Source organism: Chinchilla lanigera, unplaced genomic scaffold, assembly GCF_000276665.1.
Source record: "Chinchilla lanigera isolate Chin_1 unplaced genomic scaffold, ChiLan1.0 scaffold00057, whole genome shotgun sequence".
NCBI lineage: Eukaryota > Metazoa > Chordata > Mammalia > Rodentia > Chinchillidae > Chinchilla > Chinchilla lanigera.
Genome location: NW_004955458.1, coordinates 533,927 through 556,239, shown reverse-complemented (window position 1 = coordinate 556,239; position 22,313 = coordinate 533,927). Strand labels below are relative to the sequence as shown.

The following is a 22,313-nucleotide window of genomic DNA, read 5'->3' as shown; positions in this document are numbered from 1 at the left end:
GAGCCATGGCAGGGGCTGGGGCCAGCAGGGGCTCGCCGGGCAAAGGAAAGCTCCCCAGCCGGGGCGCCAGGGGGCGAAGGGGTTAGCGCGGGGGAGGGGTGGCTGAGGGGCGAGAAAGTTGCCTCTGGCGCCCGTCCCCACCTGGTCCAGCTGGTTCTTGAGCATTTCTAGTTGTGGCAGATTCAGCTCGGTGATGTTAATCGACTGCGCCATGTCGGTAACGAGTGCCGCTGCGGAGGAAGTCCGCTCAGCGAGTTACGTTCTAGCCGTCCTCTGCGCATCTCTATGGCTGCGCCGGGCGGTCGCGCTGCGCCACACGTCTCTATGACCTGGGCCTTGGTGGGTGGGGCGGGGGTGGAACGTAGATGGCAGTAGATAACCGCGAATCACAAAGTATCCTAAACCCCGGGTGGTAACTATGTAGCAAACATTACTTCCGCGCACAGGAATTAAAAACCGTTAAATCCTCAGAACTCAACCACACTTTCTTTAGTTTTTTTGAGACAGGGTCTTGCTCTGTAATTCAGGCTGGCCTTGAACTTACTATGTAACCCAGTGTGGGCTTGAACTCGCAGCGATCCTCCTACCTCAGCCTCCATAGTGCTGAGATCTCAGGTGTGTGCCCGTACACCCGACTCAAGTACAATATTGTAAAGCACCGTGTGCTGCTCCAGCCGGGTGGTACTGTCACCAGACGGGTCTGGGGAGGTTCCCAAAGCTGAGAGTAGGAAGCTAACGCCCGCCCCACCGGTAGAATAGGATTGCAGGTTCGCCGATTTGTTGCAGAGAAAAGAATTTCCAGGATGCATCAGTAAGAGGCTCAAGAAGGGTTTCTTAGGCAGAAAGTGGAAGTCCCACACTCAAAGAAATACTGTGGGTCTGAGAGAGAGAAATAGAGAGGGGGGGGGAGATGCATTATTTCCGGGAAACATCCCTGCTGCTCTTGAAGGAGTGGAAACCCCAAAGAAGATGGCCAAATCCTCAGTCTGGTCTACATGATGGCCCCAGGTGGGGCTTGCTTTTTAAAATGGGTTAAACATTCTTGGGGTTCTCTCAAGTCTATATCTTAGGATCAGGTTCCTGCTCTTTCTCGGTTAAGCCAGTTTATGGACTTGCAGTGCTCAGAGGAATTTTGAGTGCGAGGATAGATCTGGAAGGGAAGGAGCCTACATTTAACCGAGGGAAGGCACATATGGATCACCGCGGGGTGACTTTGACTGGGTTCCAGAAGTTGCAGTCTTCTCCAAAGCATGATTTCTTAGTTAGGATTTCCGTGTTTCCTTTTTACCTATCTTTTATGCTGTCCTAGGCCTAGTGACAGGCCGGTCGGGCCTGTGAAGTTCTTCGAGCCGTGGGAAGCACGGAAACATGCGGAAGGGAGGGTAAGATGAGGTGGAAAGTGAAGGAGCCACTACTGTGGGCCACCCAGCTCGGCACACGACGTGCTAGGCCCTTGTGCCGGCTGTGGGGAGCGGGAGGGGCGTGCATCCCAACGTTTCCCTGGAGACACACACTGATAACAGAACCCACAGAACATGCGGCCCAGGGACCGGCACTGAGGAGCCAGCAGCTACAGCGGGGAGAGCGCGGCTGCCCGAAACAGCCTTTGGAGAGGCTGAGCAACGGAGGCGTGAAGATGCCCTCCGCCATGGGCACTGTGAAGAAGGAAGAGAATGTTCAAACGGGGAGGGGCACAAGGGAGTGGGGGGGAGGAACGAAGGGAAAAGTTAAAAAACTGAGAACAGAGGGATAACATGGAAACAAAGCTTTTGTAAATGGGGAGGGGAGGAGGGCTTGAAGGGAGGGGAATGGGGAAAAAACGAGTTATATCATGTAGGGGTACAAATTCCCTATGATAGATGTGATCATTATGTATATCTAAAATGTACCAATAAAATCTAATTTAAAAAAAAAGATACTCCTAACACCTACCGCTGCCCTTTCTGGGACCTGTTTCCACTTGTTTTTTCCTGATGCTTGAACCTAGGCCTTTATCCTGAGCTACGTCATCAGCCCTTTGAAACATTTTGACAGGGTTTTGCTAAGTCACTAAAATGCCCAGACTGGGTTCAAATGTGCAGTCCTGCTGCCTCAGCTTCCCGAGTGCTGGGATTACAGGTGTACGCCACCACGCCCGGCTCCCTGGTTCAGCTTTATCCTATGGCTTTCTCTTTCTTCCCACAGTTCTCAAACTTGAATCCTGCAAGCTGTTCCCACCTGCTTACAGTAGCAGACAGTGTGTGTGTGTGTGTGTGTGCGCGCGTGCGCGCACAGGTGTTTTTTTGTCTTCAGATATTCTCAAATACACCACACACAGGGCATAAGTGATATATCTTTATTATATTAAGATTAAATGGGAAGGAAATATTTCATATAAAACTCGAGGGAAAATGACTTTAAAATATCTATCCTGAGGGTAGAATCTAAGGTTGGAGGTAGAGCAGTCACATAGCCTCTGCCAGCAAGGAGACAGCGCCAAGCCTCACCGAAGGAAGACGGGCAAGCCGTAGGCGACAGGTGCGGCTCCGATAAGAGACTTGAGTCGGGGAGCCTGGCGGGCCTGGCTGACGTGGCGGAGCAGAGGGGCCCCTGGGCCCGCTCGGAGCCAGCCCTGCAGGAGAGCATCTGTGTAGCGGTCAATGTCTCGGTCAGTCACGTCCCAGAGATTTCCCAGAAACAGGGGGCTGGAAAAACAAATGCCAAGTGAGGGCCCTGGAAGGGCCGACCTGGAAGACATGAGTGGAGGCAGCGGTGGATGAGAAAGGAGGCTGAGCCAACAAGGCGCTCCCATGGCCCGTGGTTGGAGGAGAATGGAAGGGGGTCCCGGGTTACCGGGCCAGGCATCCTCAGGGAACCGGGGTGGCAGGAAGGCAAGCAACGAGTCGGGGCTCCGAGGTGGGAAAGAGCCGAGGTAGGCGCGGGCGTTTAATGCACTAGGACAGGTCTCGCCCCTGAGCCTCACCAGCCGGCCATGATGTACTTGAGCACGATGCCAGCCCCCTCCAGGTCTCCGTGCACAGCCAGGGCCGCGCTGCTGCAGCCAAACAACAGGGCCACCGCCCGGCAGCTCAGCCGCAGCACTGCCTGTCCGTCGAGGAAGCGGGCGCCAGCCCCGTGCCCAGCGTAGCTAAGGCAGAGGGAAATGAGATAAGCACTGACCTAGCAGAACCTCGGCCTGCAAGGCCAGCAGCTTGAAGGTGCCAGAGCAACCCATAGTGACCATCCTCAGGGCTGCCCCCTCCTCAGCCCGCCCTGTACACTCACATATACAAGTCATGCTCTGTCAGGGCCGCCTGCACCTGTTCCGGCCTCGGCACCTCCCCGACCACCCCTCTCCAGCCAGCTTCACTGCAGAGAAAAGGCGGGAGTAGGAACAGGACCTGCACAGCAGGGGTCATGTGGCAGAGAGGGCGGAGGGGACAGCAGACGAAGGCACTGGTTCTGGGATAAAGGCGCTGCGCCCTGGCACGATGTCACTATCTCCCCCCCCCCGCCCCGCCTCTGTGCCCTCGCCCCTCTGACCTGCTAAACTTGGCTCGAAATTGCTCCTCTGTGCTTGACAGGTTATTGTGAGGGTTCAGGACATAGAAGGCGCTCCGAGGATCCACCCCCTGCCTCAGCACCGATGAGGCCCCAGCCTGAGGGGAGACACTGGTGGTTAGGACCTGGTCTTGCTGCAGGGCCAACCTTCGGCAGCCTCCGAGCCTCCTTCTGCATCTGACGCTCCTGGGGGCAGCTGCTGTCCCCCAGGTCTCTCTAACTGCCTCTCCAGGCCCCTGCCAGTGACCAATGCTCCCGGACCAGACGCTGTGCATCCCACCTCTTTGATGACGGAATAGCTGAGCAGGAAGTGGAAGGAGGGCAGACGGGTGACGGGCAGTGCTCGCAGGCAGGGTATGCTTTCCCACGGCAGCTTCTGCAGATCCTGAGCCAAGGGCATTCCAAGGTCACTGTCCCCAGCCAGGGCCCAAAGAGGCCTGCGGTGAGCTGGTGCCAACTACCCACTACCTCCTTACCCTGTCCAGCACCAAGACAAGGTGCTTATTGCTTGGTGCTGTCTGCCCCTGTAGACGCTCGGCTGCCTCAGTCAGGAGCTCTTGGGCTCGGTCTGGTTGGGCTGGGCACAGCCCGTAGGCCAGGGCCTGAATGTCCTGGGTTGTGAGGGTACTGGCACCACTGAGCAAGACCTACAGGGGAACGGGGTTAGCAGGTGCCGTGTCCAGCAGCTCCCCCTTCCCTGATGCCTGAACTCACTTTCAGCACAGTGGGGTCGGGATACTGCCAGCCGCAGTCCTGCAGCAACTCTTGCAGGCGGGAGGCCTCCTGCGCAGGGCCGGGCTCCTCACTGGAGGGCAGCAGCAGCCCCCGCCAGCAGCCCAACACATGCTTCTCCAGGGAGGTGATGAGGTCCTGGGAGAGGGGATGGAGCCCTCGGTCAGACAGGAAGCCAGAAGTCATGCTTCTTTCCCCACAGGCACCAACATTCTGGACATGAGCAAAGTGGCTTCCAACGTGTACACGTGCCCTACATATCTTCCTGCCAGCCACATAAGCCAGAGGCTGGAACCTGTCCTCATTTCCTGAGACTCTGGGCATACTGAGTGGATTTTTTTTTCTGTGAGTACCAGGAATCGAACTCAGGATGCTGCACTTCTCAGGCAGGTGCTTGTGCCTCTGAGCTATATCCCCAGTCCGACTATGGGAGTAAAGACTATTTATTATACACTGATCTGCTGTGACAAATATGAACAGGTGAGCAATGAAAGCTACAGCCAGGAAGACAATACTTGGGCTTATTTTATCTTTTTTAAAAATTTGAGCTCTGGCCGGGCGTGGTGGCACATGTCTGTAATCCCAGTACTCAGGAGGCTGAGGCCGGAGGACTGTTGCCAGTTTGGGGTCACCCTGGGCTACAAAATGAGTTGAAGGCCAGCCTGAACTGCATATCAAGACCCTGTCTCAAAACAACAACAACAACAAAAAAAACCAAAAAGTTGATACAGGGTCTTGCTAAGTGGCCCAGGTTAGCCTCAGACTCCCAATCCTTTTGCCTTAGCCTCCTGAGAGGCTGGGATTAAAGGCATGTGCCATCACAACCGACTCCTCTGTGTATCTTTTTTTTTTTGGTCTTTTTAAGTCAAGGTCTCGATATGCAGCTCAGGCTGGCCTTGAGCTCACTTTGTAGCCCAGGCTGGTCTCAAACTCGCAACGATCCTCCTGCCTCAGCCTCCGAGTGCTGGGATTACAGGCGTGTGCCACCACGCCCGGCTTCTTCTGTGTATCTTTAAACACTGCCGTAACTTCTTTCAAGGCTGGTGCTTTTATTATTTAAAATCTTCCACCAGGGATGTAGCTCAGTGGCACAGCATCCGCCTGGCAAGTGCAAGGTCCCAGTCAATTCCCAGTACAAAAACAATCTTTACCAAGTGAAGTCGTATTTTTTGAGGCCTACATTTCCAGAAGGGACTCAAAGTAGCCAAGTGCTGACCTGAGCACCCCCGGGTCACTCCTGGGGCAGGCCTGAGCACCCTCCTCCCTCAGCACATACCTCCATCCTGTGGTCCAGGGCCAGCCGGCCTGTCCACCAGGCTCGCTTGTCAGTGCAGCTGCTGTTCTCTTTCTGCTCCTTCTGAATGGCATCAAATTCTCTCAGCGCTGAACTCAGGGGGAACTGCGGGTGACGGGGCTGTGAGCTCTTGGCTTAGCCAGTGATCACCATCTCTAGCCCCAGCCACAGGATGTGAGCAGCTTGACCCAAGGCCACTGTGGCCAGCATGCCCCTTGGTCCTGGAGCCCTACCTTGTCCTGGGCGGTGGGGATCTGCACAGTGACTGGGGGGTTGTCCTTTTCCAGTCGCGTCAACAAGAGGGTATTGCCCACAGTTCCAGGCTGGAGGGTGGCCACAGCCAACACGCAGACAGTCACCTCTGACACAGAGGACACACCCGGAGTCACTCCGAGTCCCAGTGACTGTTATGAGGATTCCCGGCCCTGCCTTTGGCACGCAGTCCCTATCCATCACTCAGGACAACTCCAGCTCGGGGTTAAGGAGCCTCTGCTGCGCTTTCGGCTCCCTGAGGACAGGCAGCTCCTACTTCCTCATGTCCCTCAGGGCAGCTAACAAGGGCCCCGCACAGAGAGGCAAGGGGATCATCAGGCAGTGGGTCTCGTGTGTGTGTGTGTGTAGGAAGACAGCAGACACCTGAACAAAGACTGAATTTGCTGGTAACTCAACTTTGAGGGTAAGCATACACTTCTTAACTCAGCATATGTCTGTCTGGTGAGAGAAACATGGCTCACAGAGGCAAAGCGTGACACAAGGGGCACAGATCTACACAAACAACCCCTGCCTCAACTCCACCCCCCAGTGAACTCAGCAAGAAGCTGCTATGGACAACAGAAGAGCTGGCCAGAAGCTGCCCCCGTACCGCTGGGGAGCAGAGCCAGGAGCTCCTGGAAACGCTGCTTCTCAGGCTGGGGAAAGGCACCAGCTCCTGAAGCCCTGAAGGAAAAGAGGCACTGGATGCGGGCCAGAGGGACATCGCCAGGCAGCTCCTGGAGGCTCAGCTGCTGCAGCTGCTCCGCCAGTCTGAGTGATCCTCGATGCTTCTGGGCCTTGCTGGAGGCAACACAAGCAGGGGTGAGTCCCTTCTCCGAAGGGGGGCCTCCCCACAGCTCGGCCGGCAGAGCCCCAGTGATGGCAAGCGCTCACCTGAGCTGTCTGTGGAGGTGGGTGAGCAGCTGGTGGCGACAGGTAATAGAGACAGACTCAGCAACGAGGAAGGCAGTGACATAGGGATCCCGGTGGCCCAGGCACAAGGCCAAGAGGCGGCAGAGGTGGGCGTAGAGCCCACTAGGAGGGCAGTGACTGACCCCACAGAAAGCAATGCTCAGGGAGTCGCACACGGAATCCAGGGTAGAGGAACCTAAAGGACAGTGAAGACACTCATAAAGGTTGGTCTCCCGTTTCCTAGCGGACAGGAACTTCCAAGGAGCCCCTCTCACCTCCCCATGGACAAGCTGCCACCCTTTATGAAAGGGGGCATCCCGAGCAGAGTGCCACCCAATTAGCAGGTACCACCTCACTCCTGCCTCCCAAGTCCTTAATTTTTTTAATTTTTGGGTTTTCTATTATTATTTTTTTTTTGAGACAGGGTCTCACTGTGGAGCTTAGGCTGGACTCAAATTCATAGTGATCCTACCAGCCTCAGCTGGTTTTACAGGCATACACCACCATGCCTGTGTATATACACATATATATTTGTTTGTTTTTGTTTTTTTGAGACAGGGTCTTGCTATGTAGTTCAAGCTGGCTTTAAACTCACAGCAATCCTCCTGCTGGGATTACAGGCGTGCACCACCACACCTGATTTTTTTTTTTTTTTTAAAGCAGGGTCTTTTTTTTGGAGATAGGGTCTCATTATGCAGTTCAGGCTGGCTTTGAATTCACGATGCTCATGGCAATCCTCCTGCCTCAGCCTTTTGAGTGTTGGCATTACAAACCCCACTCAACAGTGAAGGAACAGAAGCTCAGAGAGGTTATGTTACTGCACAGAGTGCTGAGATCCATGTTCCAGACTACTCGATCCAGGTGGAGTCTCAAAGCCAGAGCCACAGATAGGTGAGAAAGACCCAAGTGACTGGATGGCAGCAGCACACTCACCAACAGCTGCGGAGACGGTGGGGGGCCGGAGCCAAGGACCGAGGTCCCTGCTGCTCTGCTTGCCTGGGACCAGGACGGGCAGCTCCTCCTTGCTGGAATCGCGTCTCAACACCTCACATTCTCCTATGGGGGGATCAGCACCTGGAGCGGGCGCCTTCCCACCTGGGCAGAGAACGGGACTTCCTCAGAGTCCCCTCTCCCGCCGTCTGCTCTGTCCCCTTCTACACACCAGCTCCGCACGCCAGCAACGGCTTTCCTCCTGGACTCTCTTGGCACCAGTTACCAGGGACCCCCCAACACACGCCTTCTCCCACTCACCCATCGCCATACCTGAGGCCGAGTCTTCTCCATCGGAGGCTCTGAGGGTCTCGAAGCTCATTTCCATCCAGCTGTCAGTCAGCTCCTCGGGGATGGCCCTCATGATCTCGGGGCCCAGCCTGGCCTGGCCACAGTGGGCTGTCTGGGGGTCCTGCTCTTCACAGGGTCTTGATGCCGCCTTCTTGGTTCTACGGCTCCTACTCACAGCAGCGCTACCTGGAGCAGCCGCTGCACCTGTCTTCAAGCCTGGGCTCTTCCTAGCCCGGCCCTGGCCCCGGCCCTGACCCCGGGAAGCAGTGCCGTGTCTCTTAGGTTCCTCCACAAGTAATATCTCAGTGGAGACAGGGTCTTCCAAGTCACTGTCATCGCTGAAGTTCACCTGGGATCAGAGGGAAGGCCAAAGGGCTTTCAGAGACATCTCCTGCTGACAGCAGGTGGCGCTGCAGAGGCACTCACGGATCCCACCTTAAGGGAAGACAGGAATTCCCCATTACACAGGCTTTTATTTATTTTTTGAGACAGGGTCTCACCATGTAGTCCAGGCTAGCTTTGAACTCCCAGTGCTCCTCCTGCCTCAGCCTCCCGAGTGCTGAGATTGCAGGTGTGCGCCACTACGCCTGGCAACACCAGCTATACTGGATCCCAAGAGTGGCTCCAGTGTGAAAGGTGAAAGGACGAAGAGAAGATAGGAGGAAGGACAGGAAGGAAAGAATCCAGAGCTAAGGGAGATGGAGAGGTCCTCCCAACAGATCATGGTTCCACTCGGCCCGAGGAGCTTTCCACAGGAACATTGCTCAAAGAACACCGCCTTCCGCCCCCATGACCAACACCACCTGGCCAGTCCCACCTCACCTTAAGGCGCGTCTGGACCCTCTGCTGTACTCTGGGGGCCCGGGGAACCTCGGGCTTATTCTTCGTAGGGCAGACTTCTTCAAACACGGTGAAGGGGACTCGAGGGCCAGCTGGCCTGACCCGGCCTGGGGGCTTAGGCGTACAAGGTGGTCCGCCCCCTTCTGGGCCTCTGTGAGAGGTATTATGGAGGGGCGGGGGAGCAGAGGCTGCCTGCTGGTGCCCCCGGCCACAACGTTTTTGGCTCTGCGGCTTAGAAGGCTCTGAGCCTGGCGGGCTTTTGCTCAGTGGTGGCTGCCAGCCCCAGGAGCTTGCAAAAAGTTGGGCAGTGCAGCAGCTGAGGCCAGCCAGCTTCGCGAGGGCCTGAATCAAGAGCAGGCTGACTCGCCAGGGCTCCAGCTGGTGGATCCGCGGGGCCGTGAACTTCAGCCCCGACTCTAGGATCTTCCCCAGGCTCTTGTTTGAAGGCTGCTTCAGGCCCGCCAGCGCCAGCTGTGTGTACGCCTGCGCCAGCAGCTCATCCAGAAGGCTCGGGACAGGAGAGGCGGGGGCTTTGTGCTTCAGGGAAGCCTGGAGAGTTTGGGTGAGGCGCTTGGTCGCTGCAGGGCAACCCTTTAGCACAACCTGCAGCAGCTCCAGACCCTGGGCCTCACGGCCTGTGGCCAGCCTCACGCCTGCTGTGACCAACACCCAGCGCAGACAGACCGCTGAGAGGACAGGGCTGGCACAGAGCGAGCAGTCACAGGTGGCGGAGTGAGAAAGGAAGCCAGGGCGGGGCTGGGGCTTGGTTTTTAGAGCCGGGGAGGAGTTTGTCGAAGGTGCAGTGGGGCCGGGCTCCTTGGCCACGGTGGCCACCAGCTCCAGAGCAGGACCTTTTAGGAAAGACTCCTCCTCCAGGAGCTGCGGGGGCCGGGGGGCCCGGGCCGGCTGCTTCCCCTTCTGTAGGTGGACCTTCTTCACAGCGTCTGGGTGCTGGGCCACCCCCGCAAACTCTAGGGAGACAGCAGAGTAAGAATTACAAAACCCTTGGTATTAAATACTTCCTGAGCTCCCTTAAGGTCCAACTCCCTCATATCTGTGTTATTTATCTACAAATTATTCACATGTATTACTGTATAAAATTCAATCATACCAGTGTAGCTTATTAGCTTTTAGAGAAATTTTCTAATGTTTTCCTTCCATCCAGCAAGGGATAACAGCACAAAAAGCCCCACACCCGCAGCTCAGAGGACCATGGCTAGAAGACTAGGTTGATGTTACCAGGAGGCCCATCATAATCCTGCCTTCTGCCCCTGACTGGCCCAAAGCATTGAATTTCTCCATTTTTCTGTAAAAAACAAAAATCTATGCACCTACCTAACTGTATAGAGTTTTATGTGGGGCAAATAAAGTATTAGAGGTGAAAATGGGTGAAGCTGGGCGTGGTGGTGAACGCCTGTAATTCTAGCACTGAGGGAGGCTAAGGCAGGAGGATAGCAAGTTTGAGTTGCATATGAACGGAGTACTGAGAACCTGTCTCAACATAAAAGAAATTAGAATAAAAGGCTGGGCATATAGCTCAGTGGTAGAGAGTCCCTGGGTTTGGACCCTAGTACAGAAAAAGAAAAAAAAAAAAAGGTTGATAAGAAAAAATGTGCCATAATACAATGTCTTAGTCTTAGCTTACACCACCCTGGGACACTACACTTGTCCTATCCTACGCAGCAGTGCTGGCCACATGTGCCGCTCAGCATGTGAAATGTGGCAAGTGGGACTGGGACCTGAATTTTAAATTTTATTGAACCAAATTTAAATTTATTTATTTATTTTTTTGGTACCAGGAATCGAACTCATGACCTCAAGCTTGCCAGACAAGCACTTATGCCGCTGAGCTATATCCCCAGCCCCCCGAATTTAAATTTAAAAAGCCCAATAAATAAATAAATAAATTTAAAAAGCCCAAATGAATTGGGCAATGTTTTTTTTTTTTTTTGGTTTTTCTCCGGTACCGGGAACCGAACTCACGACCTTGTGCTTGCCAGGCAGGCGCTTTGCCGCTGAGTTAATCCCCAGCCCCTGAATTGGGCAATGTTGAAGGCGAGAACCAGGGAGGGTTGGCACGGGGCGGGCCATCTAGAGGTGGGGACACCGACAGTCTTAAAGCCAAAGGGCACTGCCTGGCAGATGTGTGTGTCACCCCCACCGCTGCTTACCTGTACAGGACTCGAGCAGGAACAGAACCTGCTGCAGGTCCGACTGACAGAGGTCCATGTCACTGCGGGCCAGCTCCAGCTCGCCTTTCAGCACCAGGAACAGGGCACACCTTTTTGGGAGAGGAGTTGAGAGGCCATCAGGGGGATACTCAGTTTCCCTGCAGTCTCTCTCCTGGCCACTTTCTTTTTCTTTTCTTTTTTTTTGGTACCAGGAATCGAACTCATGACCTCAAGCCTGCCAGACAGGTGCTTGTGCTGATGAGCTACATCCCCGCCCCCTTACTGGCCACTTCCGCATGTGGTCATCACGTCTTGTCTCCAAAAGGCCTTTCTTTTTTTTTTTGTTTTGTTTTTCTCTGTTACCGGGAACCGAACTCACGACCTTGTGCTTGCCAGGCAGGTGCTTTGCCGCTGAGATAAATCCCCAGCCCCTCCAAAAGGCCTTTCTCATTCCCTCAAGCTGACTTACAGGCTCCCTGGGGAAAACCCTCTATAATTCTCTCTCATCCCAACTCACCCTGCATCTGTAGACAGGATTTTCTAACTGCTTTTCTCAAAAGATTCTGTCAGCAAATAAACTTAGGGAAATGCAGCACTAGATCTTTCAAGATATGCGGTCCTACCAGCATTCTGAGAGACACTCAAAAAGTCCACAGAAAATAAAAACCTCTAACCTTGATTAACTCAGCATTCCACGGGAGGCCTCCCACCAACCCCCTAAACATAATGTTCCTTTCTAGGATGGTCTGGGCATCTACGATCTAGAGCGTGTGGCTCTCAGGGTCAGAATAGGGACCGCTCGGGCTCTGCACTCACTGGCATGGCAGCTGCAGCTTCGTGGTAAGTTTCAGGGCCTCCAAGCAAAAGGCCTTGGCTTCACTCACACTCCCTAGGCGGCCCAGGCAGCAGACCAGCTTCTCTGAGCAGCTCAGGACCTCTGAAAGAACCTGCCATTTTTGTACCAGATTTTCACCTGTAGCAAGGAAGAAAGACAAGACCTCATCACTTAACTGCACACAGTCTGGGCCGCTGGAGACAAAAGTGCCAGCCCGCCATCATCATCTATCCCACCCCTCCCTGGCGGGGCCCCGCTGTCCTCCTCACGCACCACAGTCCAGGAACGGTGTCTCCACAGCTGCTTTCTGGAGGGAGAGAACATCACCGCCCATCAGTAGGAGGATGATGCTTCGGAGGAGCTTGTGGGAGTCTACGAGTGCTGTCTCAGGTGTCTGCCAGCCTGTGGGGAGCAAGGAGAGAGGAGGGCAGGTGATGCGGCCAGGCCCACCAGCAGCTCCTACGACAGTGAGGGTCAAGTCTGCTGGGGCTCTTCCTTTTGGACCCAGGGCAGACAGAGCAAGTCGGGCAGAGAACTCTCCTCTGAGACCCCATGGGCTCTCAGAACTCTTTTCAGTCTGGTCTTCCAAGCAGTTAATGGTCAGTCAGAGGTGGTGGGTGAGACCTGTTTGCTACCCCAGGCCTCCTCTGTGTAGCTCCTGGCTATGCCACTCCACACACAGCAAAGGGGATGAGGTGGGAAGAGCTCACAGCAGGCAAACCACACCCATCCTCCAACGAAGACCACGGGTCCCACTCTTTCACCTTGGGCCCAAAGCTGCTCGCGCAGGGCATCTGAGAGGCTGTTTGATGAGAGGCTAAGGTAGATGGACAGCAGCTGCAAGGCCTGGACTCGAAGCAAGTACCAAGCCTTGGATGACTTCTGGAGTGCAGGGTCCCGAAGGACAGTCAGCAACAGAGAGACACCCTCAGTCACCTGAGAGACACAAAGGGCCAGCGGAGAGCAGTCAGATAATGCATTTCAGAGCCTGATATGCACCGGAAGTTGTGGGGCCCAACCTTGCTTTTTTTTTGCAGTTCAGCCTGGACTATGTAGCCCAGGCTGGCCTCGAACTCATGGCACTCCTCCTGCCTCAGCCTCCCACGTGCTGGGATTACAGGTGTGTGCCACCATGTTCAGCCTCAACCCTACTTTTATTTTTATTTATTTATTTATTTATTTTTTGGTACCAGGAATCAAACTCACAACCTTGCACTTGCCAGACAGGTGCTGTGCCACTGACCTATTACCCTGGGCCTCAACCCGACTTTTAAAAACAAGAAAACTCTGAGAGAAAAATTGGAGCCTGAGCGGGTATAAGATCTGGCCTGCCTATAATCCCAACACGCAGGAGAATCACAAGTTTGAGGCCAGCCTGGGCTATTTAGTGAGACCCTGTCTCAAAAAACAGATAAAAAGATTTGGCCAGCGAGGCATGGTGGTGCGTGCCTGTAATCTCAGTGCTCAGGAGGTGGAGGACTGCCATGAGTTTGAGGTTAGCCTGGGCTACAAAGTGAGCTCAAGACCAGCCTGAACTGCATAGGAAGACCCTGTCTCAGAAAGACAAAAAAAAAAAAAAGGTTTGACCAAAACATACAACTAAGCAGAGCATGGTGGCACACACCTATAATCCCAGCACTCTAGGATGCTGAGGCAGGAGGACTAAAAATTCAAATCAGCCTAGGCAGCTTGGTGATTTAGCAAGATCCTGTATCAAAATAAAAAATGGCAGAGAATGTAGGTCAGGGCAAAGGCCCTGGGTTCAATCCTGAGTACCACCACCCCCCTCCACACACACACAGAGCTAATTTGGGAGAACACTCAGGTCTTTTGGATCCTCCTAATTTTCTAGTCTAGGACTCTAGCATCTTCCCAGGATCACTGTCTTCCTGATTTCTGGTCTCCATCACCCCTGTGGAAACTGGAATAAAATGAAAAGAATAATATCTCTACTAGAGGGTGATTACTTGGGGCAAAGCCAGGAAATTTCTACCACTTCACAGGGTCAGAAACAATCCTGCCTAGCTCCAAGGACAGCTCAGAGACCAGACAAATACCCTGAAAATCTGAACATCTTCCTGACACACAGAACGGTTGAGGATTAGAAAGTGAAAAAATGAGGCTGGGGAAATAACTCAGTGGTAGAGTGTGTGTCTAGCATGTATGATGCCTTGGTTTGATTCTCAGCATTTGGAAAAGAAAGAGAAAGAGAGAGAGAGAGAAGGAAAGAAAGGAACAGAGGAAAGTAAAGAAAGAAAGAAATGGGAAATACCTTCTGCTGCGCCCAGCAGAGCTGACTTCGAAGTAGCTGACAGGTCAGGGAAAGGAGCAGGTGCGTGTCCGTGGTCTCATCGAGATGCGTCAGGGTCAATTCGGCCTCTTCCAGGTAGAACTAAGGAAGCAATCAGCAGAGAGGGGATGAGCACTTGAGGGCAGAAGCCAGATTCTTCACATTAAAGTGGAGTCAAGCAACTGCAAGTTAAATCCTGAACATGACCAAGTAAATATTAAATTATTTCTAGTGTTAGAATCTACACAGGGCTGGGGAATGTAGCTCAGCAGCATAAGCGCCTGCCTGGCAAGCCTAAGGTCCTGAGTTCAATTCCCGGTACTAAAACAAGACAAAAATCTACATAAAAGCTACTACTCACTCACGACAATGTTCATTCCACACTTTCCATTAACTACCATCTAGAAAGACAAAGCTGACATAAAGAGCAGACAAGCTGCTGTCCACCAGGTGCCCAGGCCCGAGGAGGACACAGGCACATGAACTCAACCAGGGAACAGTGTGTGGGGTGCTGTCCTAGGGCAGGGGCACCTGGAAAGTAGTTGGTGTGGCCTTGAAGAGGCAGGTGTAAAAAGTGCTTCATGAAGGAGGTGGCAACCGAGCCAAGGCCTTGAAAAGAGCAGAGAGGTTTGCGGGATGAGAAAAGGGGAAGCAGGGAGAGGTGCACGTCCAGGGGAGGGACGAAGACATCCAAAGACAGAAAGGCACATACAGGGGACAGGAAGTAATAGGTATGAACTTGCATAAAGTACATGGCAGCAAGGGGCAGAAAAGTTGCGTGTGGACAGTATGCTTAAGGTAAGGGAGGAGAGAACAATGGAAACCTTTTACATGGGAAAGAGGTAAGAGCAGACCTGTGCCTCCAAGTGGTAGTTAGAAGATGAAATCAGAAAGGGAGAAACTGGAGCTGGGTGTGGTGGCTCACATCTATAATCCCAGCACTCGGGAGGCTGAGGCAGGAGGATCACTGTGAGTTAGTTCAGCGCCAACTTGGGCTACATAGTGAGTTCAAGCCCAGCCTGAAATGCATAGCGAGAGCCTGTCTCAAAAAAAAAAAAAAAAAAGAAAAAGAAAAAAGAAAAAGGACTGGTGCTGTAAGTCAGCGGTAGAGCACTTGTCTAGCATGTGTGAGGCTCTGGGTTTGATCCCCTATACCACAAAGAAAACAAACAAAAATGAAGAAAAGCAAGGAGACCAACTAGGAGACATTGTGACAGCTACATGGAAACAGCTGGGAAATGCAGCATGGACAGTAGATTCCTGGAGCAGAACTGTAAGATCTATGAATAATCAGTTTTTACACTAAGGAGAAAGAAGCGCCCTGTCCCCACAGCCGCCTGCCACCACTATAACATCCAGCTCCCCAGCCAGTATAGGGGTAGAAGGCAGAGAAGCTGGCCCTTCTGTTTCCTGTCTTGTCGGGGGAAAGGTGGGCCTCTAAGCCACGTGCGACCTGTAGCTCTGGGTGCTGCTTGCTGCCACTCACCTGGGCATAGCTGGGGCAGCCGAGGCTCAGGAGGATCTGGGCGAGCTGGCAAGAGGAGCTGGCTGCTTTCGCATGGTCCACCAATCTCTCAGAGACGATCCGCAGGAGCAGGAGGGCCTCCAGGGCCTGCAGAGGCTGGCCGGCCAGAAGCAGCAAGTTGACTCTTTCCTGTGCAAGCCCCCATTTCTGCCCTTTGCCCCCAGCGCTTTGCCCCCTGTGTGTCTAGCTACACACAGACACCATCACCTGCACAGGCAGCCTGCAAAGCACCTGGCCTTTTGTTTAAAAGCCTGGATGCCGACCACTAACAACAGCCGGGACTTACTATGTCTGCCGTGTACCTGGCACCGCACCACGAGGTTACAGGCAACAACTCACCACTCTTCCGAGCAACGCTAATCCCAAGTTTATTGCACAGGAAATAAGAACTCACATAGGTGACGCTGCTCGTCTAAGTTTACATAACAGGAATCTGGTAGAGCCAAGATTCAAATCTAGGGCTGAGGTAGCTTCCCAGCCTCCTTGCACTGGACTATGGCCTACAGACCACAGACCCGAAGCTCCTTTATGTGCAGTGTTTTTTGCTTTCTGTTTTAAATTTCTTACTGTGAGATCCAAGGAACAGCTCCGCTGAGTCTATAAAGCCCCCTGAAATTGTATGTAAAATTGTTTATTTCTCTGAGTATTTAGATCTGATCTAGTTATTAGCTATTATCTAGTTATATCTAGTTATTAATAATTCTAGCTAATGTGTGAGTCTTCTGTTTATACAAAACATCTTCCATGCATTATTGAACTGAGTAACAATGCCCGAGGTAGTACTACTACTGCCCCTCTTTTAAAGATAAGGAGCTGTGGGGCTGGGGATTTAGCTCAGCGGCAAAGCGCCTGCCTGGCAGGCGCAAGGTCGTGAGTTCGGTTCCTGGTACCGGAGAAAAACCAAAAAAACAAACCAACAACAACAACAAAAAAAATAAAGATAAGGAGCTGAGCATGATGGCACACACCTATAATCCCAGCACTCAGGAGACTGAGGCAGGAGCATCACCGCAAGTTTGAGGCCAGCCTGGGCTACAAAGTGCGTTCAAGGCCAACCTGAACTGCATAGTAAAACCCTGTCTCAAAAAAGACAAAAAAAAAAAAGGAAACTTAGGCTTAGATGGTTAAACTACTGGCCTGAGCCCATTTACTAATAAATGATAAAGCCTAGATTTAAAGTTGGAGAGCCTGGTGAAGAAGCCCAGCTCTGAATCAGTGGGTTACAGGCCTTCTCAGCAGGCTCAGAGGCTCATGAAAGGGACAGAGCGCCATTTGCAGGGACCTCCATCAACACCTGCCCATGTTACCTTGGCCACCAGCTGATAGAGGGCCACGAGGATCTGCAGCGAGGCTGCTGTCTGCTGGAGACACCGCACAGCTGGAGCCTGCCCCTCTGTAAGGACCTCCTTCCACAGAGCAAGGGCTTGGTCCAGGGGTTTGGACTGAGCTGTAGGCCAGAAGAAATGAGCGGTCTGTCTTCATGGGCCATCTGGAGAGAACTTGGTTTCTCCATAATGTTCTCTGCTCCCCGCAGCCTCTCCCACACCAGGGGTCTCCGCTCTGCTCTTAGCAAGCACAGAGGAGACACCCAAGTCAGGCTGGTTACCGCCCTCACCTGCATCCGCAGCCAGGTTGAAGGCGATGTTACTGTACAGGAAGCGATCTTCCTGGAGTTTATCTTCATAGTTGAGATCATTGACTTCAAATTCCTCCAGGTTACTAGGAACCTGGGCTCTCCGATCCCGCTCAATACCCTGCACGGGTGAAGCAAGGTAAAAAACAGGGTTCATACCAGCTTACAGGGATCCCGTGGAAAATTATTGCTACACCCAATTCTATTCAGCCAGACTCACCTCCCGTATTTTGGCCTCCAAGGTGCAGATGTAGAACCACAACAGTGCCTGTGCTTTATCGTCCAGAAGCCGATCCTTGGCCTGGGCCTCTGGCTTCACAGCCTCCAGAAGCTGCAGGGCCTCCTGGATAGCATCCAGGGCAGAGCTGTGGAGAGAAGGTGCACATAGCTGGGCCCATTTCGGGTACCAGCTGTTGAGCCCTGGGAAGGGCCTGCTGCAAGAAGACAGCGGGTAGCAGTGACTGAGCTCCCCTGGCCACAAGTTGAAGAGGGCACTCAGCAACATGGAGAGGGAAGCTGACCCCGAAAAGAGTAGGAGGACACCGAGCAAGGAGCAAGAGTGTCCTCCCCAGCTCCCCACTCACCAGTCCGTCTGCTGGGCGAAGTCATGGTAGCAGAGCACCTGAGCCAGTTCCACCAGGTGGGTGGCTCGCGCCCAGGCCCCGGCTGGTGTCTCCTCAGGGCTCAGCTCCAGCAGGTCACAGATGACGTTGAAGCGTTCCTGCCCCGTGTCAGCCCGCACTGCCTTGTAGGCTTGCAGCTCCTCCCTCAGCACGAGGACCAGGGTCTCTGGGTCCCAGTCACTCAGGCTATCTCGCAGAGTCCTGAGAGAGAGCAGGCTCAGCACTCGGGTACAGCCTCTGTCCCCAGGCCGGGGAGCCCCAGCCCTGGCCTAGAGTTCACCAGAGTCTCAATCAGACTGCGCCACTCTTCTGTTCATTCTTTTTTTTTTGAGACAGGGTCTTGCTATGTAGTTCAGGCTGACCTTGAGCTCACTTTGTAGCCCAGGCTGGTCTCAAACTTGCAAGGATCCTCCTGCCTCAGCCTCCTGAGTGCTGGCATCATAGGTGTGCGCCACCATGCCCGGTCACTCTTCTGTTAAATACACTGAAATGGGCTGCCCTCGGGAATCACACCAAACCCCTACCGCAGCGGCTAAGGCTCCGTGTGGCCTGGGCCCCGCCCACCTTGCCAGCCGCAGCCTCCATTCCCAAGCCTGGGCCCTCATGCTTCCGACCTGCTGGCTTTCACAGCAACCTCCCAGCACCTTCCCACCTTGGAGCTTTTATGTTTACTATTCTGTGAGGAATTCTCCTCTCTAATTGTGTGTGTGTGTGTGTGTGTGTGTGTGTGTGTGTGTGTGTGTGTGTATGGTATTAGAGATTGAACCTAGAGCTTCTGCACTGAGCTAAATACTTCTTTATTTTATTTTTATTTTATTTCATTAAGTTGAACAGGCTGGGCCCAAACTTGTGATCTTCCTGCCTCAGCCTCTCAGAGTGCAAAGGCTCCAGAGATGTGCCCCCATGTTTTTTTCCCAGTCCCCAGTACCACCAAAAACTCCAAAACCAACCAAACAAACAAACTGGCCTCCCTAAGTAACCCATACAAAGTTGCTCCCTCTTCAAATGCCCTTGTCTTCATGAAGCACATGTGAAATGTGCTCAGAGGACCTGAAGATGGGGGCAGAGGAGAAGGAAGCAAAGGGAAAGTAAAAATGACTCACACACAGTATGTACAGGTACCAGTATCTTGAGATGGGAGTACTGGGTTTTGTGGTACCGGGAATCGAACTGAGGACTTTGAGCTTGCCAGGCAGGTGCTTGTGCTGCTGAACTATATCCCCGGCCCCTGATGGAAATATCACAATATACTAATATACTAATTTTGAAAAGCACAATATACTAATATTGAAAAAGAAGGAAATATAATTGTTCTCCATCTCCCCAAGGAGAGTATAAACTCCATAAAAACATGCTGGGATGGGCCAGGGGTTTAGTTCAGCGGCACAGTGCCTGCCCAGCAAGCTCAAGGTTGTGAGTTCAATTCTCAGTACAAAAAAAAAAAAACAAAAAAAAACATGCTGGGCATGGGGTACACACCTGTATGCCACCACTTGGGAGGCTGAGGCAGGATGACTGCCATAAGTTCGAGGCCAGCCTGGCCTACACAGTGAGACTCTGTCTCAAAAACACAAAACCCAAAAAAATCCAAGAACACTGCCTGTCACTGCTCTAGCCCTAGTACCTAGCACAGTGGTTGGCACACAGTAGGCACTCAATAAGTAACTGATGAATGAAGGAATCACCACCTTTTCAGACATAGGACTGAGGAATATGACCATGAATATAAAAATCCACCCACTCCATTGGATAGTACGGTTGTCCTCCTCCCCACCGACTCACTTTAGCTGTAGCTCTTTGTCTCCAGCCCTGGTCGCATCCATCTTGACCCGAACCCAGAAAGTGACTGGCTCAGCCATGTGTTCGGGGCTGCAGGGCTGCAGGGCCGCCAGCCACAAGGTCACCATCTCACAGCCCTGCGCCTGTTTACCCAGTTTCTTCAAGCTCTCTACATGCAGCCGGAAGTACCTGTGCAACTGACCAGAGACAGGGGACAGACAGGCTGGAGGGAGGAGCCAGCGAGTGTCCACAGCACGCGCACATGGAACCTGGTGGAGGTTGACAGGTGGCCCCCTGCCCCACCCTCACCGCCAGCCTGGCAGGAGACATCTGAGAACTAAACACCCCGTCACCCAGCCTCTGAGGTTCCCATCTACTGGCCTGATAGTTGTCATCCACACCCTTGAAGACAGGCTTCTCCTCTTTTTTTTGTTTTTGAGTTAGGGTCTTGCTATGCAGTTCAGGCTGGCCTTGAGCTCACTTTGTAGCCCAGGCTGGCCTCGAACTCACAATAGTCCTCCTGCCTCAGCCTCCCCAGTGCTGGGATTACAGGCGTGCACCACCACACCCAGCTCAATTAACCAGTCTAGTTCCTTCATTCCATTCACCACAGTGCAATGCAAACACCAATTTGAGGTCACGCCTCCACGTCAGTCCTTCAAATTCTCATCAACTCACTCACAAATAACCCTGGAAGCACTCCCCTCAGCCACTCACTTGCCCATCCAGCCAACCCAGCATTTCACGGGGAAGCTTGTCAGGACTCTGGTTCTCACTCTGGCTGTGCAAAGGACCACTTTTGAGGGTAGTGCTTATTTCTAGTACTGGGGCCCGAACGCAGGGGCACTCCACTACTGATCTACAGCTCCAGCCCCTTTTAAAAAATTCTGTATGGGAGCCAGGCGTGGCGCATACGCCTGTAATCCCAGCATTCGGGAGACTGAGGCAGAAGGACTGTTGTGAGTTCGAGGCCAGCCTGGGCTATAAAGTGAGTTCAAGGCCAGCTTGAACTGCAAAGGGAGATCTTGTCTCAAAAAACAAACAAAAAAATAAATAAATAATAAAAATAAAATAAAATTTCTGTATGGGATCTCAGAATTCAAACTTGTGATCCTCCTGCCTTAGCTTCCCTCAGTGCTGGGATTGCAGAAATGCACCACTGCACCCAGCGGCCTGGGCTCCCAGGCTGGAGATTCTGATGCAATTAACTTGGATGAGGAATTAGAACTTTTCAGTGATTTACTCAGGTGACTCTTAATGTGCAGCTAGGTTGCAAACCACTGGCCTAGGGTAAGGCTAAGTATAAAACAATGAATCAATCTAAAGAAAGAGAAAGAAGAGATGAAGGAACAGCCCAGGTGAGATTCAGGAAATCCTACCCTACCCTGCATACTGGGGCCAACACGCAGCTCCTAATCCCCTACTCAAAGTAGGGTCCTGCCAGCCCTTTCACACTACTCCCCCTTCCACCGCGCCAGCTCCCCCCTCCCTCCCAATGCCCTCTTACTTTCTCCGGAGGCACCTCAGGGTAAGTGCCTGGCTTCGCCGAGCCCAGGTGCTGGCAGAGTGGCTCGGAGATGGCACAGGCCTCGGCATAGAGCTTGTGACTGTAGAAGCTGTAGGCCAGGTTACTGGTGTACGAGGCTGCAGGGAGAGAAAGGCCAGCTGACCAGAGGAATGGCTCCTGCTGCCCTGTCCTACAGGAAAGGCAGCAGAGAGGCTCAACCTGGGGTCAGCTCAGCAGCTTGCAAATCAGCCAGAGGACCTCTGTCACCAGGAAATGAGGGAGGAGCTCTCCCTTTCCTGCTCCAGGCCGGCCTCAGCCCTCCTTCCCAATGGGAGGTTCTAATTTCCACACCGGGCCCATCTCTCCCACAGCCCAGTGTGTCTTCATCATGCTCCAAAGTCTGCATTTTCAGGGACGTGCTCTGGCCTGTCTCTTGCCTTCTCTCTCCCTCACTCGCCGGAAGCTGCAATGGTTTCCTTGCTATTCCTCGAATATCAGACCCTCCCCTACCTCCGCACTGACCGCTTCCTCTGCCGGGAACGTTCTTTCCCAGGTAGCTGTGCGGCTGACTCCTTTACATGCTCCCAGTCTTTGCTCATGTCACCTATCCTGATCACTCACTTTAGGATGACAACTTGCTCCTCACTCAGCCTAGACCCCTCAGTCCTTTTCTAATCTTGCTCTGCTTTTTTCCCCTCCCACTACATTTATCGAATATATTGATAATTCAATTGAATTGTCATCTTTTCCCCAAAACTAAAATGCAGCTCCACGAGCCCAAGGATTTTTTTGTGGTACTGGGCACTGTATCCAGAGCCTTTCCACTGAGCTGCATCCCTGACCCTTTCTTTTACTTTTTGAGCTAGACAGGGTCTAAGTCACTAAGTTGTCCATGCTGGGCTGGAACTTTTGATTCTACTGCCCCAACCACCCAGAGTGCTGGGATTAAAGCACGCATCACCATGCTCAGCAGGATTTTTATTTTGTTCACTGACATCCAAGTACTCAGAATAGTGCTTGGAACAGTTTTGTTGGATGAATAAATTCCATGAATTTGTTCATGCAGCTTTTTGGCTATTAAGAGAGATGGCTAGGGCCA

General features: G+C 52.9%; 2 protein-coding genes across 5 annotated transcripts in view; both read right to left on the bottom strand.

Annotated features, from left to right (window-relative positions):
- Pfdn5 (prefoldin subunit 5) overlaps positions 1-269 on the bottom strand; it is a 3,957-nt gene extending 3,688 nt beyond the window's left edge. The window contains exon 1 of the mRNA XM_005397168.2: positions 142-269. Within this exon, the coding sequence (XP_005397225.1) occupies positions 142-213 (72 nt within the window). The 5' untranslated portion in view covers positions 214-269. The remainder of the gene's footprint in view (positions 1-141) is intronic.
- A 2,051-nt stretch (positions 270-2,320) lies between these two features.
- Positions 2,321-22,313, bottom strand: part of Espl1 (extra spindle pole bodies like 1, separase) — a 23,651-nt gene continuing 3,658 nt past the window's right edge. For 3 of the 4 annotated variants that reach the window (XM_005397164.2, XM_005397165.1, XM_005397166.2), the window contains exons 6-31: positions 21,215-21,351; positions 19,711-19,904; positions 17,890-18,129; positions 17,526-17,670; positions 17,288-17,426; positions 16,980-17,119; positions 15,634-15,768; positions 14,130-14,249; positions 12,622-12,793; positions 12,131-12,259; positions 11,839-11,995; positions 11,023-11,132; positions 8,834-9,822; positions 7,994-8,360; positions 7,664-7,825; positions 6,713-6,926; positions 6,429-6,619; positions 5,800-5,927; positions 5,549-5,671; positions 4,255-4,410; positions 4,017-4,187; positions 3,821-3,925; positions 3,523-3,638; positions 3,265-3,348; positions 2,963-3,127; positions 2,321-2,684 (exon numbers count right to left, since the gene is read on the bottom strand). In XM_005397164.2, the coding sequence (XP_005397221.1) occupies positions 2,483-2,684; positions 2,963-3,127; positions 3,265-3,348; positions 3,523-3,638; positions 3,821-3,925; positions 4,017-4,187; positions 4,255-4,410; positions 5,549-5,671; positions 5,800-5,927; positions 6,429-6,619; positions 6,713-6,926; positions 7,664-7,825; positions 7,994-8,360; positions 8,834-9,822; positions 11,023-11,132; positions 11,839-11,995; positions 12,131-12,259; positions 12,622-12,793; positions 14,130-14,249; positions 15,634-15,768; positions 16,980-17,119; positions 17,288-17,426; positions 17,526-17,670; positions 17,890-18,129; positions 19,711-19,904; positions 21,215-21,351 (4,991 nt within the window). In that variant the 3' untranslated portion in view covers positions 2,321-2,482. The remainder of the gene's footprint in view (positions 2,685-2,962; positions 3,128-3,264; positions 3,349-3,522; positions 3,639-3,820; positions 3,926-4,016; positions 4,188-4,254; positions 4,411-5,548; positions 5,672-5,799; positions 5,928-6,428; positions 6,620-6,712; positions 6,927-7,663; positions 7,826-7,993; positions 8,361-8,833; positions 9,823-11,022; positions 11,133-11,838; positions 11,996-12,130; positions 12,260-12,621; positions 12,794-14,129; positions 14,250-15,633; positions 15,769-16,979; positions 17,120-17,287; positions 17,427-17,525; positions 17,671-17,889; positions 18,130-19,710; positions 19,905-21,214; positions 21,352-22,313) is intronic. The other variant, XM_005397167.2, reaches the window with a different exon arrangement.